Below are 14,549 nucleotides of genomic sequence, written 5' to 3' on the forward strand. Positions count from 1 at the left end.
ACCAAACGTCTCACTGCCATTGTGCCCAGAGATGGGTTAATGTTAATGAATTTTTTGCATGGTTTTTGAAACACTGGCAACCTATCCAAGAGGTGTGTATAGCTTCTTCACAATAGTTGTCTCATATTTTTCACCAGAGGTGATTTGGTGGTAAATGTTAATTAAATAAAATTGAAATTAATGTACTTGGATTATTTTTATACTTGATGTTGTTGCTGTGAATTTGGTGTAATAGTCCATAAATTGTAATATCACATCATGCCTTCCGTAAAAGATTCTGAAATGTGTTTTCCAAATTTGGAATCCAGGGGTCCATAATTTATCATCGTTCAGTTATGGGAAGGGATGCAATTTAAAGTTAAATATTTTAGTAAAATTATGTAATCGCTCTCAATTTGAATGTGTTAATCATCATTCACCATTGCAGTAGTCCTTAAAATAATTTATTATTATTTTTTCATTTGGCAACACTATTGCCTATTAAATTCAATGACTAAATATTTTAATGACTTAGCTACAAAGCAGACTGCTCAGAATCAAAGTACAGTTTACATATATATATTTCAGAATCCATACTACACTAGGAAGTAATGCTTTAGCTGATGTAATTTTTTAGTATTGAAAACTTTATTTAAATAAATACACCAATGTTGACATTTCATAAGTGATTTGTTTCTAATTAGCATTCACATTTCTTAATATTGATTATTATTATATGCATAATTGTGCTCACGTGAAAGTTTCTAGTATTTATTCTACTAATAGAAATTAAATAAAATCGATTTGGTTTAGCATAGGCTGCTAGAGCTATTATCATTTTAAAGAGAAATTTCAAGTCGGCCTGCACTGAAAGTAGATTCTCAGTTTGAGATACAATTCAATATGTAGTATTTTTAATTGTAACCACTTCATTTCCAAACTTGTGACCTTCACAATCACTTTCTGGAAGATTCGATTGTTGTCTACAGTCAATGTAAAAGGCGGGACATTCACATCAGGCAGTAGTTTAATTCAAATGCATTGATTTTATATCAAGTATGATTTGATTGTCTCCCTACATATGTCTAAATTTGGCACCTGCCCAATATAGAGACCCATCACAAGGTAAAGTAAATACACAAAACAGGGAAATAATAACAATAGAGGAAGGTTCTTTTTTTCTGACTTTTAACACAATTTTTATTTGGATTTAGTTTATGTATGTCTATTTCCACCTAATGTTTTAAAGAAAGCACTTCACCTCAGTTTTAGGAGCTTTGGTGGATTTAAGGAAATAATAGCATTTTCTTGGTAATATTCCAAAAATGTGCAGTCATAATCATTTACTGAATTAATTTTCAATGAAGCTAAATTTTAGTTTTGTTCCAGATGTTCTTGTTTCTTATTAAACAATTTTTTTTAAATCATTACAATTTGTATTTTTTTAAATTCATCATTAATATAGTCAGTGATAGTGTGGAAACAGGCCCAATATGTCCCAGTTACACTTGTCCCACCGCCAAAATCCCTCCAAATCTTTGTCCTATCATTATACCTGTCTCATTGGTTCTTAAATGTTTCAACAGCCTCTTCTGGCAGCTTGTTCCCACCACCCTTTGTGTGGAGTAAGTCACACCTCAAGATTCCTATTAAATATTTTCTGAAGGAAATCAGGAAGGGTGGCCGGCAATAGCTCTGGCAGATAAGTAAAATCCAAAGAGATTTTGTGCACATCAAGAGGAAAAGTTAACTACAGAGAGAATAGGGCCCCTCAGCAACCAACGCAGTCATCTGTGTGGAGCTGGGCAAAATCCTCAACAAGCATCTCCCCAGTTTTACCATGGAGAAAGACAAGACTTGGAAACTTAGGACAGTTAATTGAGATGTTTTGAAGAAAGTCCATATTATGGTTGAGGAGGTGCTGGACATCCTAAGGTGCATGAAGGTAATAAATACCCAGGGCCTGATCACATATCCGAGGACACTGAGCAAGCGAGGAAATTGCAGGAGCCCTGACTAACAGAAATAAATAAGAGTGAGGTGCCAGATGACGGCTAATGTTGTGCCTCCAGAGCAGGTGCATACCTCAGAACAGAGATGGGAGAGATGTCTGTGAACACTGGCTATTTGGTCTCTGCATTTCCTAAGGACATGGCCAGGGACTGTCTGGGCCAGTTGTTTTCCATGAGTTCCCCTCAGGAAGGCTGATCTAACTTCTGCACAGTGACCATGGGAAAAGGCACACTCCAGTCTGACAGGATGGATGTCATCCCCCTGTTGGCCTTCTTCTCAAAGCAAGCATAGAATGCAGTAAATTTATCAGGGAGGGTTGCACTCTCAGCAATGATGCTGCCTGACTTTGTCTTGCAGTCAGTTATTGTACTCTGGCCTTGCTAGAGTCAGTGGGTGTCATCTCTTGGCATTCCTGGTGGCTTTGTGAAGATTATAGCAAGATTTCTTGTACCACCCAGGATCATTTGACTTGTACACAGTGATCAACCGTCACCTGGGAATGGACCTCAATTCATCTATTGTTTCTGGTTCAGGATTACTTGTCTAACATGGACCAAGTTGGTTATAATGCATTGTTCTCAAATTCATCAATCGTGTTAAATCCAATTTGCATTGTGGAAGCACACATTTATACTAGATCAATGAGAAACAAAAATAGCCTAAATCCAAGTTAGAAATACACCCAACTGTGACATCTAGTGGTTACTGAAATAAGCTGATACGCCTATTCCTCACAACAGTTTAAATCAAAATCAGTTGGAACTTAATTCATCATCTGTAGAATAAAGATTGAAGAAACATCAATTGTAATTTACTACTACGTTTATTCACATCCGAATAACAGGATCCTTAAATTTTATGAGAAAAGGGGGATTTCCTGTTGGAGCCCAAACAATGAAATTACTGATTGCAGCTTTGAAAATCAACTTGGCTGCAAACATTAATGCTTATAGCTTCCTTTCAGAATGCAACACCTATTACCATTATAATGATTTCTGTATCTAGGAGGAAGAGGCAGCGGTGGCATTTTTTTCCCTCTGGAATGGCCAAATATACCCAATGTCCCATGGGTCACGTGTTATGGATTTCCCACGGATAAGAGTAACTCGATTGGCTACACATCACCATGAGCTTCCCCAGCAGATATCAGCAGAAAGCAATACCACTCACACTGGTAGCCCACTCTATAGGCATAAGGAACTGGTCAACAATGAAACACCAGTGTTCTAGACACCCATTGTTGTGTTAAAAACTAGTCTCACATCTCCTTCACTAAGTTAGATATAGCTCTTATTGAATCAAGGGATATGGGGAAAAAGCAGGAACAGGGTACTGATTCTGGATGATCAGCCATGTTCATATTGAATGGCAGTCCTGGCTCAAAGGGCCTACTCCTGCACCTATTTTCTATGTTTGACACTAATCTCTACCCCCCCCCCCCCCAATCAACAATAAGGCAAATTTCTCCACATGAGCTGGTTAAATTTGCTCCAATACCCGTTGCTTTCTTTATCCAAGTGTTCTTCAGGAAGCATTTGCTATTGTTGTGTTCACTGGCCAGAGGTTAGGAGAAAGCAAACAATCTTCACGAACAATAGCTGTGCAAGAAAATCCCAATCTTTGAATTGTAAATGCTTCTCAATGACTCTCCCAAACAGTTTGTGTAGTAATTAGTGCAAATTCTAATGTTTCATGAACTTTGTAAAATACACAAATGTGACCACAGTTGTTACCCTCTGGAGCCCACTATCGTAATCATACTATCACCAACTAGAGTGTGGTCCTGGCCGATCTACCTCATTGGAGATCCTTTGACTATCTTTAATCCGACTTTACTGTATCTTCCCTTTATCTGTACACTAAACAGTTTGATTGTAATCCTCTATTATCTTTTCCCTGACTGAAGAGCACACAACAAAACATGTAACAATAAACTAAAAACTATCAAAAAGCCATATTCAAAATTTAAAAAACTGAAGGCACTGGTAATGATTATACACTGGCAGTTAAAACAGAAATGTTGATGTGCCTTGAAGTTTAAAGAAGTAAATTCAATCTCAGGAAATAACATTTTATGAAACAATGTTTTATTTATATTGCCATGAAAACTCAAGCGGGTCACCACTACATTAAAACACTGCATTCAAGCACACCATGTTCCCCTCCACTACAAGGAAATACTACCAAACAAGAAATGTTCAACCCAGTCTGTGTTACATTTTGGCCAAAGTGGTATAAACATTTTAAAAAAGACATTAAGATTAAGCTCAGTGCTGTGCTATTTGTAAATTTATAAGTCTTTACCAAGATGCCTATTCACCCCTTTCCTGCTGCAGGTTTTAAGTCAAGGTCCAGTAACATTTGCAAGCTGCGCAAAATGACTCTGGTTTCTGCATCTACACAAATTACATCTCATTGGTTTGATCTGCAATCATGCTCAGATAAACATCTTCTATAGTTTTAAAAAGTCATTCACATTAGGTTTTGTTAAATTCTAGTCCTTGCAATGTTCTAAAAAAATTGCAGCAACAGTATAAAAAAAGTCCTGAACCATGTCATGTGTACAAAAAGAAATTAACAAAATATCTAAAATACAAATTACTGAAATACAAAAATATTTTCAATTTCTAAATATTAAAAGTTTAACATAGGCAGTATGTTTTTAAAGAAGTGGTCTTGGAAGATGATCACATTACTGCACAGCTTCTGTTGGCCGCTCTTGGATCTCCCTAAAAACAAAAAGAAAACAAATTACAAATTATAGCATTAGTGAACTAGTGGAATGCAGAACAATGTGATTATTTCACCCAACACACACATATATAGCTGTCTGATGACAGAAATATATATATGTATGTAGCTGCCATCACTGCAAATACTAATTATATATAAATAAAATAAGTAGTATTTGCAGTGATGACAGCTGTATGATTATCGATGACATTAACTGATGCAACCAAGTGTAGAAAAAGAGCATTTTCTACTGTTGGAGTAAGTCAAGAGTATTTAGTTGCCCTATGTAACAGCAACAGAACAATGAAATTCTTACTTGCTGCAAATGAACAAGCCAGATAACACTTTTTTTTTTACAAGAGGTCTTTGGTTCCAATGCAATTCAGAAATGCCGTATATACCAATGGAGAATAGTAAAGAGAAGTATTTTAAATTACACTCAGAACTGAGAGTAAATCCAATCATGGCAGTGGAATTGATGGGAGAGGGAAGGGAAAGGAATCTAGTTAATTAAAAAACATGGAACTGAAAAACACATACAAATAATAGTAACCATGAAACCAAACTGCCAAAAATACTGATTGGCTAATACCCTTTAAGGACATTTTCCACCACATTTCATCTAGCCAAAGGTGCAAATCCATATGCTCAATAGCCAGGTTTCTCATTTAGTGAAATCAAATTAGATACGGCAAGGCAGGCAACTCCTGCCCCGACTCGTTTTCCACAGTCCCTCTCCCAAGTAAACTGAAGAAAGGCCCTGACCCAAAATGTTGTTATATTCTCCAGAGGTGTTGTCTGATCTGCCGAGTTACTCTAGCACTTTATTTTTCACTCCCAAATATCTGGATATCTAAATCAGGAAAGCCATTGGAAAGCCAATCTGACCACTTCCAACCTACAGGACAACACACCAAACATGGTGGCGCAGTGATAAACTGTGCGGTTCACAACACCAACGTCAGACACTTGGTATCGGATCAATCATAAGCAAAGAAATCTGACAATTGCTGCCCACCATTCTCTTTGGCGGAAAGCAGAAATTATTTATAGATGGTTGTGTCTCTGGAAGACCATTAACAGGTGATGTTCTAAAGGGCTCAGTAATTCATCCTTTGCTTCGTTATCCATATTATGGTTGAAGACCCAAATGCAGAGGACAAGGTAAAGTAGTTTGCAAGTAGTACAAAAAACACTTGAGATTAACCCTCAAATAAAGCTATAAACTGTAGGGAGAGTCATCTGGACAGTTGGAGAAAAAAAGGAACAAATGGATCTGAAACCAGAGCAGTGCAAGGTGATTAATTTATGGAGGTGCAACAAGAGAAGGGAATACATAATAGCAGATATTCAGCGTGAAGGGGCAAGGAACTTTGGTGTGTATGTCCACCAATGCCTAAAAGGTAGCTAGACAGGCAAAGGGTGGCAAGACGAAGAAAGTATTTATACAGTTAAGCTTCCTATGGCATGGCGATCGTATGAAAAAAGCTTGGATAAAGATGCTGTCTTTTTACGGGATTATATCATGTTGCTTCTATTTCCTTTAATCAACAGCATGGTGCAAAATGGTTGTATAGGGGCCCTGGTAAGACCACATCTGGAGTATTGTGTACAGTTTTGGTCTCCTAATTTGTGGAAGGACATCCTTGTAATTGAGGCAGTGCAGCATAGGTTCACGAGATTGATCTCTGGGATGGCGGGACTGTCATAGGAGGAAAGATTGAAAAGACGGCTTGTATTCACTGGAGTTTAGAAGGATGAGAGGGGATCTTATAGAAACATATAAAATTATTAAAGGACTGGACAAGCTAGATGCAGGAAAAATGTTCCCAATGTTGAGCGAGTCCAGAACCAGGGGCCACGGTCTTAGAATAAAGGGGAGGCCATTTAAAACTGAGGTGCGAAGAAACTTTTTTACCCAGAGAGTTGTGAAATTCTCTGCCACAGAGGGCAGTGGAGGCCAAATTACTGGATGGATTTAAGAGTTAGATAGAGCTCATGGGGCTAGTGGAATCAAGGGATATAGGGAAAAGGCAGGCACGGGTTATTGATTGTGGACGATTAGCCATGATCACAATGAATGGTGGTGCTGACTCGAGGGGCCGAATGGCCTCCTCCTGCACCTATTTTCTGTTTCTAAAAATAAATCTGAGCATTAGAACCTCTCTCAATGCCAACCATATCCAGAGTGCATTTGTCCCCTAACACCACATCACAACCCATGCATCAGTGTACACAAATCATCTCCAGGTGACAAACATCCGACTTACGCACCACCAAAACACGCGAGCTTTGGGGGGGGGGGGGGGGGGGGGCATGAATTTGCTGCCTGTTGCAGGGCTACACCTTGATATTAACTGAAGTTTTGCCACATCAAATCCAGGAAAAATACATTCTAGTTAACATGTAGATGTTCAGTTTGTGAATGCTATCTAGAGATACACCTTCTGGGCCAACGGTGCTGTCTGTTTTAATGTACAAATAGCATTTGGAACCTTGTCTGCAGAAAAATCTTTTTAAAGTATATTATTAGCCTGAGATGCGCTAGGGTTAAATTTGTTAACGTCAGCTTTATTAAAAATGGCAAAACGAGATTTTAAAAGTTTCTCCAGATGATCTATTCCTATTGGGCAATCTACTTGTGTAGGCATCTTTTGTTAAGCCACATTACCAACTGGTGAGCTGTTCAGGTTATAAACAATTCTCAGGAACAAAACCCTGTTGTAAATTGGGGAGGACCTGCACTTGAGCATTCTTTCCGCTGCCGATTCTAAACAAAGTTTGGTGTACCAGTAAATCAAAACTACAGTAGTTTTCCTTCAAATTTCCATCATATGATTTCATTTCTTAGAGGTAGACCTACTTGTTGATGGAAAAGGTCTTCATCTTTAATCTCGATTTCTTCCTCCTCCTCCTCCAGAAGAGTGGTGGTAAAAATTGTGGTTCTCTCAGCCACTTCCTGCAGGAGAAATCAGCAAGGTTAATTTCCAAATGAGACTTCGCTAAACTGTAGAATAGCACTGCAAATACCTGTTCTATAAAATGTCTTTAGATTTACAGATAATTAAATATGTTTTTGTAAAAAAGCAAACAAACAGGTTAGCTGATTGTAGCCGATTATCTTTTCAAATATAACCTTATTTACATTTGATAACACTTTTATTTAATTGCATACAACACCCTCATACCCTTTTTCTCTCAACGATATAGACAATATTTAATCTGAAGAAAAAATATTCATAGAAACACAGAAGCATCTTCCAATTTTAAAAGACAACCATGGTATGATTTTGCCAAATTGCTCTCAGTAATTGAAAGAAACATTACCTCTCCCTGCAAATTCCTGAGAACTACTTTCACATCTGCCCCAGTGCCCCAAGCTTTATGATTCTTCCAGATCAGATTGGCAGGAGAAGATACCACGCCAGCATCAGAAGCCCAGATCTGTAGTGGTGAGATTATTGAGCATTAAGCACAACCAACATTAATTTATCACCAGTGTCCACAATTCATGGTAAACATTTTTTTTGAAGTTAAGAACTCCTTGGATTAAATAGTGGATAAAACACAGATCAGATTAAATCAAGCAAGGATATTAATTAATCAGTGAATCAACAAATTATAGGAATGTAACAAAAGATGCATAAAAATAGATTTTCGTAACAGCAAGGCATATATTATCCCTAATCATAACAGAAAAAGGCAATAATACATTAAGATGAACCAGGCATGAAGATTTACAAAAAGACTAAAGAAAAAGCAGGACATAACTAAACACTGCAAGATTTTAACAATTAGAAACTAACAATTGGAACGCGATATCAATTAGAGCTGACAATGCCAGTAGAAAAATATGTTAATCAATAAAACAACAGAACCCTGATGGGTAATAAATGATCAATTAACCATAGAGAAACAAGGAGTAATGTAGTAGGTGAAGTTACACAGGAGGCCTGCATCCTTCACAATCAAGGACAAAGGTAGCAGATGCATGGAAACAACAACTGCAGAATCCCCTTTACGCCACAAAACTGGAAATGTATTAACCAAGCCCTGGAACTGTGGAGCAAAAGAATAGCTTCCTTCTCCAGTGTAATTTTGGAAAATAATTAAATGCTGCCCCTTGCCAACAAAGATACATCCTGAAAGAAAATAAATAATTGATCCTACAGTGCATATGGATCTTCTTTCCTTCCAACCCTGCAGGCACATAGTACACAATAACAGATTGTAAACGAGAATAAATCAGTTAATGACCATTCATTATGATCAGTCATAAATCAGTTAATGACTATTTAAATCAGTTAATGACACAGACCACCATTTAGTGTAATAAATGGAAACATGGCATACAACTATACCTAGGAAAATAGAAACATAGAAAATAGGTGCAGGAGGAGGCCAATCGGCCCTTCGAGCCAGCACCGACATTCATTGTGATCATGGCTGATCATCCACAATCAGTAACCTGTGCCCAACTTCTCCCCATATCCCTTGATTCCACTAGCCCCCAGAGCTATATCTAGCTCTCTCATAAATTCATTCAGTGATTTGGCCTCCACTGCCCTCTGTGGCAGAGAATTCCACAAATTCACAACTCTCTGGGTGGAAAAGTTCCTTCTCACCTCAGTTTTAAATGGCCTCCCCTTTGTTCTAAGACTGTGGCCCCTGGTTCTGGACTCCCCCAACAATGGGAACATAGATTGGTTAAAAGCCAATTTAAGGGTTAGACAAAAGGATTCAGGAAATAAAAGGACAACAATATTAAGGCTTGATGTACATTATATTTATTTTGGGCTCAATTTGAGTTCTTCAGTTTTAATGGGCAAAAATCAGGTTTTTGGTTACTATAAGCTTGATACAAATGTATCAACTTTCAATTTCTATGATGAAATACAGAACCACTGAACTGTTAAAAGCATAGAAAGCAGCCATTCAGCAAATCCACATCAACCCTAAATCAGCAATCCAGGTATTCCCACAACCCCCACCCCAGCAAATTCTGTCATTTCAGATAATTAACCAGCTTCCCTTTAAACCAATTCCCACTACTACCCCAGGCATACATTCCCGATGGTAAACATGCAAAGACAATTTTCTGTAAGTCACATTTGGTTCTTGGGTCTTTCGATTCTGAAATAGGTTTCCCTGTCTAATGTATATAACCTTGTTTTTAAACACTTCCATCTGATTTTCTTCAAAGGAGAACTATCCTAGTTTCTCCAGTTTAGCAAGTCTTCTCTCCATCTTCTCCATACAACTGTTTTATGAGGGCAATGTTAGGAAACAAGTTTAACAATTAACCTATACTACAGAAGTACATGTAGAACTGCTATAATGTACATGATGCAAAGTGGGTGTAATGTTATTGATGAATTAGGATATTATTAGGAATAGATTTGTATTATGTGGGTTTAGTTGGTGTTAATTCAATTTCAATCATTTGCCTCTTAGGAACACAGCTGATATTTTCACCATGGAAGGCCACCAAGTTGACAAGTGATCTCTTCTATTGATATTTGTCCAGTGATTAACCAGTGTATCATACAGTCTTGAGAATGTTTAGCTTGCAGTGACAAATATAAAATTAGTTATGACAAAAACCTTTAATTTTAATGCTCGATATTCCTGAACCCATAACCATCCCTCTTCAGATTTTCTGGGAGCTGCGACAGTAACACAAAATTTGGGTTCTTTAATAACTGGTAATCCAGTTTGAATATACACAAACACTTCTTTCCAAAGGCAACATTAAAAGGAAAGCTCCCTACCATAGATAGGCCAGACATTTCAGAAGTTGATGGTTATAAGCTCCACTGGATTTTCTAACATCTCCATCAAAATGATTTATTTTGTTTCTTATCTTATTGCCCTGCAGCATCTCAGTAGAGGCTAAAGAGTAGTTTTTGAGCACATCAATATGAATTTTTATTAAGCTTAAACTTACAGTAGTTGTTTGTCCAGCCTTCAACACATACTTAGTGGTAAACTTGTAGGAGGCAGTTCCATCACCAATTTTTCGGATCAGTTCCCAGCCACCCATATGTTGATCCTGTTTTAAGAAACAAAAATTAGCAAACATATAACTTGCTTCTAATGTATCTCGCAAGTCTTTTCTCCCATTTGTACCTGCTCAGAATTGTTCTTTAGGCGTATAAATTTGCCATCGACATCCAGTTCCTCTAGGCCTATATTTCCAGTGGCAAAAGCCTGATGGCAAATGCGAACACTACTGCTGGCCTCAGACTCCTCAACATCAACACGCTTTCTCTTGCCACGAGCTGTGCGGACACTGCGGCTTGATGTGGCACGAGAAACAGTCACCCGGGAAGATGGACTCGGTGACAGCTTCAATCTGAAAATAAAATAAAATGTTATTACATTTCATATAGTGCAGTGCCAGTGGTTTAGTTTTAGTTTAGAAATACAACGTAGAAATAGGCCCTTCGGCCCACTAAATCCACACCAACCATCGATTACCCATATACTAGTGCTATGTTATTCCACTGTTGTATACTACACACTACAGGCAATTTGCAAAAGCCAATTAACCTACAAACCGACACGTCTTTAGAATATGCGAGGAAACCCACGCACTGAGAAAACCCACAAGGTCACAGATTTAAAAGAGATTTGGACAGGTACGCAGATAGGTTTAGCAAACTTTGGTAAATAAAATATATTATTATGTTCAATCGGGGAGATGGAGAAAGAGTTTGACAGGTATAGGAAATTTGTATTTGCCAGGCAGGGTGAGGGAAATCCTAAAATCTTTTGCAAGTATATCAAAAGCAGAGGGTATCTATGGAAGGAATGCTGTAATTTACATGTGGGGTCAGGGTATATGAGAAAGTCCTGAATGATTGCTGCTCAGCATTCACCGGGGAGGAGGAGGGATGAGATGGCTGGAGAGTCAAGGGATACGTGGATATTCTAGTTGCTTCAGGAAGGTTAGGACTGAGGAGGTACAATAGGGTGGGAAAATACCCAGGAATGGGTCAGATCTATCCCAGGATATAAGGGACGTGTTGGAGGAGATTGCTGTGGCTCCAATTAATATTTTTGCATCTTTATTAGCCACGGGTGAAGTATCAAAAGACTGGAGGATAGCTAACAGTGTCCCCTTATTCAAGAAGGACAGTGGGTATAAGCCACAAAACTACTGGCCAGATGAACTTCAATGGAGAGCAAGTTGTTGGAGAAGGTTCTGAACTGCTATAAGATTTATGTTCACTTCGAAATGCAGGGAATCAGCAGTTTTGCGCAGGTAAGAACATGTTTCACAAATCTGATTGATAACCAAGGAGATTGAAGGCCACTGAGCAGAAGGTGCTGCTAATATGGATTTTTATAAGGCTTTTGACAGGGTCCTGCACTGAACTGTTTTGCCTTAAGGACAAATCAGGACAAATCTTTTGTTTGTTTGTTTGTTTTTATGTCTTGTTTGCCCTGTAAAGCGTCTTTGAGTATCCTGAAAAGCGCTATATAAAATAAATGTATTTATTATTATTAATCCGTAGGACCAGACTACAGAGTGTGTGGATGAACTGGATCCAAAATTGGCAGGGACTAGGAGGAAGAATATAGTGGTGGAAGGGTATTTCTGTGACGGGAAATCTGTACCAAGTGGTGTGCTCATATAAATAAATGATTTTGAAGAATGATTAGTAAGTTTGCAGATGACACTACAACTGGTGGAATCATAGATAAAGTTTGTCTAAGGCTACAATGGTTCACAGATCAACTGGAAAGTTAGACAGAGTGGTGGCAGATAGAATTTAATCTGTTGGCGCATTGGGTAATACACTTTGGGAGCTAAAATTCTGGTTGGACATAAAGTAAAGAGCAGAGCATATTGATGTACTGAAATGAGATGCACGTGTCAAACTACCCAAAAGTAGTGAAACAAGAGATGGGACATCACATTGCAATCGTACACAACAGTTGTTAAAGTGGAATATTGGGTATACTTTTGTGTGCTACAATTCAGGAAGGATGTCGTAGCAAAACCAAGAGTGTGGGGGAGAGTCACCAGGATATTGCCCGGAATGAGGTTACAAGAAAAGATTAGCAGGGTGTTATCTCACTGGAGCAGAGGTTGAGGGAAGATCTTATCAAAGTTTGTAAAAGGAAGAGGAAAGAGATAGTCAGAATTTTTTCTTGCCCTAGGGCCGAGGAATCCAAAATATAGAGAATATAAAGAGCACTGGTTTAGGGTGGGGAAGGGGGCCGGGCAGAAAGAGAGGATAGGAAATTTAAAGGAGATCCCAGGGTTATGTTTTTTTTACACTCCCACTCCCCACCCCTCCCTTCCTCCGCTCACCCCCACCCCCCGATCCCACCCATTCACCCACCCCATCCCCTCTCAATATCAACGGGCCTCATGCTAGGCGGGCGGGGCCAGCGGCAGGGGGGGCGTGCGGGGCCAGCGGCGGGGGCGTGCGGGGCCAGCGGCAACTTTCCACCAAATTCAGACAGGTTGGGAGGTCTGGGAAAGAATGTTTCCACTGATGGGAGAATCTAGGACCAGAGGTCATACCCTCCGAATTAAAGGGCGCTCTTTTAGAGGGTAGTTATTCTGTGGAACTCATTGCCACAGAGGGTTGTGGAGGCCAAGTCAGTGGATATTATTAAGGCAGAGATAAACAAATTCTTAATTAGAACTGGTGTCAAAGTGTGTGAGGAGAAGGCAGGAAAATGGGATTAGGAGGCAGAAATCAGCCATGATTGAATGGCAGAGTAGACTTGATGGGCCGAATAGCCTAATTCTACTATAACTTGTGAATAACAAGATTCTCCATCCCATTCTCAACCCACTTGGATGAATCCTCAACAGTTTGAAGATAAATCAAAAATTTGAAAACAAGTCAGCCGATGTGCTGGTAGTCGAGGAAATTAGCGACTCAGCAATCTACTGTGCAAAGAATGCCAACCTACTCAGAAAAAAGCAGAGTCTATTCAAAAAGCAGAGGAAATTGATAGTTACTACTTTCAAAGAAAGGGCAGTTTCTCTGAGATTTGCAGTAAGAGGATTGTTATAAAAGGAGTCTGGGGGAACAACAGGTTTTTTTTTCCAGAAGGCAAGTGTAGACTAGTGGTTAAGTGGCCTTGTTGCTATAATATTAAATGTCAAGCATCCAACTAACATCAAAATGTACAAGCTCCTGGAAAATTCTACCTGTCCATCTTTTTCAGATAGAAATCTCAAGCATCTTAGCCTAATAAAATTACTATTTTGCTTGCATCAGAAATTTTCAGAAAAACTGCTCTCAGAGGGAGATGGTCAATGGTATTGAGACATCACTTTTAACATTTTATTGTGGAAAGCCAAGAGTAGGTGGTGTTTAATAAAATTCAAAGGAGAACAATTAAATTGGGGTTTTTTCTATAAAAACAATTGGATTCACAATTGGAGAGATGCAGCTCAAGCAGATAACAGTACAATAACTACAATAAAAGGCACAAATATAGCTTCTTTTTTGAAAAGTTAAAACTATTACAAATTTAAGACATTGGATCCAAGGTTACCTCTCTTCTTCACCCTCCAATAGTTTCCTGTATGCACTGATTTCCATATCCAGAGCTAATTTGACATCCAAAAGATCTTCGTATTCATTTAGCTGTTGCTGCATCTGTGCTCTAATCTCAGCCATCTCTCTGTCCTTGTCTGTTAAGAGCCTTCGATTTCCATCTTTTTCTTTTTCCAGGGATGCTTCCAACTCCTGGGCTCTTTCTTGCCAAACTTTTGCCTAGGCCACGGAGAGAAAATATGGTTATAATTGTTCTTTTAAGATTACTGATAATGTAAATTCTATCAGCGAATA

The 14,549-nt window shown here is 38.6% G+C and overlaps 1 protein-coding gene across 1 annotated transcript in view; it reads right to left on the bottom strand.

The window, feature by feature from the left end:
- Positions 1-3,439: 3,439 nt before the first annotated feature.
- lmnb1 (lamin B1) overlaps positions 3,440-14,549 on the bottom strand; it is a 37,237-nt gene continuing 26,127 nt past the window's right edge. The window contains exons 6-11 of the mRNA XM_078396267.1: positions 14,254-14,474; positions 10,855-11,080; positions 10,673-10,777; positions 8,053-8,169; positions 7,589-7,684; positions 3,440-4,721 (exon numbers count right to left, since the gene is read on the bottom strand). Of these exons, the coding sequence (XP_078252393.1) occupies positions 4,680-4,721; positions 7,589-7,684; positions 8,053-8,169; positions 10,673-10,777; positions 10,855-11,080; positions 14,254-14,474 (807 nt within the window). The 3' untranslated portion in view covers positions 3,440-4,679. The remainder of the gene's footprint in view (positions 4,722-7,588; positions 7,685-8,052; positions 8,170-10,672; positions 10,778-10,854; positions 11,081-14,253; positions 14,475-14,549) is intronic.

The sequence above is a fragment of the Rhinoraja longicauda genome, chromosome 3 (assembly GCF_053455715.1).
Source record: "Rhinoraja longicauda isolate Sanriku21f chromosome 3, sRhiLon1.1, whole genome shotgun sequence".
Lineage (NCBI taxonomy): Eukaryota > Metazoa > Chordata > Chondrichthyes > Rajiformes > Arhynchobatidae > Rhinoraja > Rhinoraja longicauda.